Below are 4,796 nucleotides of genomic sequence, written 5' to 3'. Positions count from 1 at the left end.
AATAACCACACTGAAGTGGAACCTGTGGTAGCACGGTTGGGGGAGAAGACTAGTACGGATGGACCCAAGCATCAGTCATCGCCAATTGCACAGTCGGACACTAATGAACCCAGTAACCACACTGAAGTGGAACCTGTGGTAGCACGGGTGGGGGAGGAAACTAATACGGATGGACCGGTCGTGGAAGCTCAGGAAGAGCCTACGGAGAAGAGGGATGCACCGAATGATGGCAAACCAGTCTTAGCTGGTGCGGTGATTGTTGGGTTAACTGTTGGGGTGATTGGGACAACAATGGTGAGCCAGGGGCATGGCCCTGCCAGTGCTGACCGGGAAGACGATCTATGTGTTGTAGACACTCACAGCGATGATGGCAACGATCGCCCCGTAGAGTATCCTATCGCGAACAACAGGTCATCTGTGGATAAGTTGAAGTTACAGGCCTCGTCCAGTAGCGGAGGCGACGAAAGTAGCGACTCTGACTCTGAACATGAGAGTGTGGGTGTCAAGAAATCGTCTGGCAAGAAAGCAAAGAAAACCAAAACAGGAGAGAAACCCAAAACAGGAACAGCAGAAAAAACCAATACTGCAGAGAAATTCAAAACAGCAAAGAAAAAGAAAAACGCAAATATTGAACCATCGAGCGTGAAAGCCAGTGCAGCTGACACTGTTCTACCCGCAGAAGTGGGTAGGCCAAAGTCGGAGTCTTCGGCTGATGAGAGCAACAGCGGCGGCGCTACAAGTAGTAGTAGTAGTAGTGGTGACTCAAGCGAGACCAATGACTCTGATAGCGACTCGGATTCTGATCAGGAGAGTGTAGATGACAAGAAATCGGCTGAGAATAAAACAAAAAAGGCCAAGACAGCAAAGACCACAAAAACAACAAAGAAAGTGGCCAATGCACACGGTGAAGAATCGAGCGTGGAAGCAAAGGCGGCTAACACTCTCCTATCCGCAGAATCACAACCAAATGAAGTTGGAGGCGACGATGTGAGTGCGGCATTGGGGCACGACGATGTCCCGCCAGAGGTTATGCAACACAATCTGGGCAAAGGAGTTGCGGCAGGGGGTGGCGGGGCGGCTGTAGTTACAGCTACTGCGAACAACGCGAGTGACGAGGCTCCTCAGGCACAGCCAAACGTTGGGCACAGTGGTCGTGACAATAGTGCACAGGCGGAGTCGGTGGATGACGCAGGAGAGATAAAAGACGAGGTGTGTGGTCAGGGGGATATTGTACACAGGCGCAGCACAGGCGCCGTTACAAACAACGACGGTGCGGGTACAGCGAGTGACTCGGATGCCACGTCTCACAAATCAGACCACAGTATTCGAAGTGATCGTGCGACCTCGAACAGCACTATGAGCACACACCGTGCAAGCAATAAGATCGTGAAACGCACCTCGGATGCGTTGACGGACAGCTCATCCTCTTCTGACAGCTCAGATGACGAAGACATGACGGGGAAGGATGCCGAGTACATCCGTATGAAAGAACACAGACACAACGTGCGGGTAAGACAATACCGCTCCGAGATTGTAGCGTTGCGTGCCGAACACGCAGCCATACAGGCGGCCCGACGGGAGGACTTGAACGTGCAAAAAGACTACACCAGCGATCTAAGCAGCAGTAGCAGCCGCGACAGCAGCAGTGATGAGCTCAGCTATGCCGAGGGACGGAGCTTGGTAGCACGGCTGAGGCGGAAGGTGGCACGTGGGAAGGCTAAGCTGTCAGCATCTCGCATGTCCAGAAAGATGAGCAAGGAAGGCGAGATCACTCATGTCGAGTCTGGCGTGCATCGTACGGATAGTACCCCCAAAGCGAGTAAGAGCTCAAGCCTGGGGAGTGCCGGTGCAGACACGCACGCTGACGCAGTCAAAGGTGAAGAGAAAATACAGCTTAGCGATGGTAAGGTGGTTGCTGTGAGTGCGGTGGACGGGAGGAAGGCTGATCTGGAAGTGAAGCTCAACCGCGGAGAAATCAATGTGCCGTTGGAACGGTACAGTCCGGATTCAGTGCAAGGCGAACACAAGTATAAGCCTGCCGGTGTGGTTGTGGTGGGGGCCGTGAAGACGGCTGCGGCCGCCTCCATTCCTGCTGATGACTACGTGGATGTCTCTGATGTGCCAGATGGTACCGGCAATGAAGTTGCTGATGATAGAGTGGTTGATTCTGATGTGTCCGATATAAATGGTAGTGCAGACGTTTCTGTAGAGTTAAGCGCAGAGGGTGAAGCCGGCCATTCAACAGAAGAAGTGGTGGATGCGGAGAAGAACATTGCGGTCTCTGCGTCACCGTCCGGATCGCAGACGAAGAGCGATGGCGATATGTGTCCCAATCCTACCAAAATGGACGGGGTGGACGTAGAGGTATTGCGTGTGGCTATCGCGAAGCTGCAGGTTGAGTACCGGGCTATCCAGGTGACACTCGACGAGTATGAGCAGATGGAGGATGAGTACTTGGAAGCGATGAACAGCTGTGGTGATAACGGAGACGAAGCCTCGCGCTTGACTGAGCTGGCACAGAAGTTGAAACGGTTGATGCTGGGAGCGAAAGCGCGGCTTATGGGATCGAATGGTGGTAGGCAGTCGATACCTGCGCGTAAGGGTGTGGACCATCACAGTGAGGATAGGGAGGCAGATGAGGTGTCGCATCGAGCGGAGGGAGTCGCAGTGGGTGTGGGTGCCACTATAGTGGCTGGGGCGGTGTCGGCACAGAAGCACCATGGCACTGACCAGCGCAATGGGAAGACCAAAGAAACACGCAGCACCGAACAGCAGACGGATACAGCTGCGAACACTCAGAATGGGGTAACGGGACGGAGTGATAAGGACAAGAGGGATTCGCCTGTGCAAGGGCACGTTAAGGAGAACGTGGAGGCTGTGACTGGCGACCTCAAGGGCGTGGCCAGCGACAGCAAGATTAGTCCGTCTGAAATGCTCGTGCATGTGATGAGTGGCCTGGAGGATGTGCCGGTGATGGATGCGGAGACCGAGACCAATCTGAGAGACTCGTCGCCGCCGTTTGAGCGCCTTGATCTGATGGCGTATGAGAATAGCACCGCAGGCACACCCTCCCCTCAGACTCAGGATGTAGCCGAAATCGGAGCCATGGTGGACTCGTTGCGGACGGAACACAACAAGCTCCTGGCGTCACAGGCACGGTTCTGCGAGGATGTGAGTGAACTGCAGGCCACGGAACAGGTGCAAATCGAGACAGGTAGCTTCTGCAGCAACACTGACAGCGGTACGGAAAAAACACTGGAGCGACGGCGAGACCAGCTGAAGCGCAAGATCGCACGTGGCAGAGCCAGGTGGGCGGCTCAGCGGGCGATGAAGGCGGAGGCCAAGGCTGAGAAGCAGATGGCCAGCAACACTACGCCGTATCGGGGTAGTGGTGGTGTATCGCAAGCAAGCACAAGTAGCACAGTAGATACCCAGAGTGGAGGGAACAAGTCAGACGGTGTGGAGACACTGCAGGGGTCCGGGCAGCGCGGTTCGAGGGAAGGAGGCGCCGAAGGAAATGCATCGGCCATAGATTCGATTGCACCGGAAGTCGCACCCTCAAAGTTGGCCCAGGATGAAGGGGTTATTGCGAGTGAGGAATATGTAAGTGGGAAGGAGCGGAATGAGCCGCTGCCAGGGGATAGCTCTGTGTCCAGCCTGCGGTCGATGGTGGCGTCGTTGCGTGTTGAGCATGCCTCTCTGAAGATCTTACACGAGCAGCGTGCGGCTGCTGCCGTGGCTGAAAGTAGTAAACCAGACCCAGTTCAACACAACGGTACAGTCCAGGCCAGGAACACTACGAGTTCAGATTCCAGTAGTGGTAGTGGCGAGGAATCGTATTTGAGACGGATATTTCACCATATGAAGAAGAAGATCACACACGTGAAGGAGAAGCGCCAGAGGGCGAAGGAGGCGAAGGTTATTGAAAGGGTGAGTACTGTGGGGAAAAGCGGTCCTAGTTCGAAAGTCGGGAGCAAGGGTGGCATGGTAGCGGATGCTGGTGGTAGCTAATGTGAGGGTGAGTGGAGAGGAACGGATAGAAAAGTACACGATGTCGATGATCACAGAGCACGGTAGGCTGCGGAGATAGTGTGTGAATGCATAAGGCCCTCTGTGTAATACGATTGTTTTAGTGCAGAGTCGCACGTGCGGTATATTACACAGGACAGCGAAATCCGCACAGTAATGGCGATGGGACTACAGTGCCGAGTGCGTCTATCGGATGGTGCGATGCCGTGCCGATGGCGGCAGTGCTAAGATATGCCAGAAGGCGGTATATTCTAACCCGTTGCCGTGTTTGCTAATAGTATGAGAATACCAATCCACACCTCCTGCTCTTCGTATCAGTGTAAAGGCTATTTGAGAGGATGGGTATCCTTGAATTTACTACTGATACTTTTGATTGTAATCTCACGCTCCGGAAGTGTGGTGCAATTTGCTGAAAGTACAGAAAGCGCTCAAGGTGTTACATACTTGCGCTTGTGATGCAATTCCGATAATAAAGTAAAATATATTTATTGTACATGTATTTTATATCTTTATCTATATTTATATTTTTGTATATGTATATATATATATGGATATATTTATATATATCATACATGAATGTATATATATATTTATATATAAATCAATATTTTATATATATGTATATAAATATATACACACATACATATATATATTAACATCCATATATGTATGTATATATATATTTATATATATATACATATATATAATATATTGATAGATAAATATATATATATATATATACGTATATATATATGTATATACGTATA

At 51.3% G+C, this 4,796-nt stretch overlaps 1 protein-coding gene across 1 annotated transcript; it reads left to right on the top strand.

Moving 5' to 3' along the window:
- Positions 1-39: 39 nt before the first annotated feature.
- SARC_11717 (hypothetical protein) lies at positions 40-4,522 on the top strand. The gene has a single exon (XM_014294191.1). It carries the CDS (start codon positions 292-294, stop codon positions 4,009-4,011), a length of 3,720 nt encoding a protein of 1,239 aa, XP_014149666.1. The 5' UTR covers positions 40-291; the 3' UTR covers positions 4,012-4,522.
- Positions 4,523-4,796: the final 274 nt, after the last annotated feature.

The sequence above is a fragment of the Sphaeroforma arctica genome (assembly GCF_001186125.1).
Source record: "Sphaeroforma arctica JP610 unplaced genomic scaffold supercont1.1839, whole genome shotgun sequence".
NCBI classification, from domain to species: Eukaryota; class Ichthyosporea; order Ichthyophonida; genus Sphaeroforma; species Sphaeroforma arctica.
The sequence above is the reverse complement of the archived record's forward strand: the minus strand, read 5'-3'. Positions and strand labels throughout refer to the sequence as shown.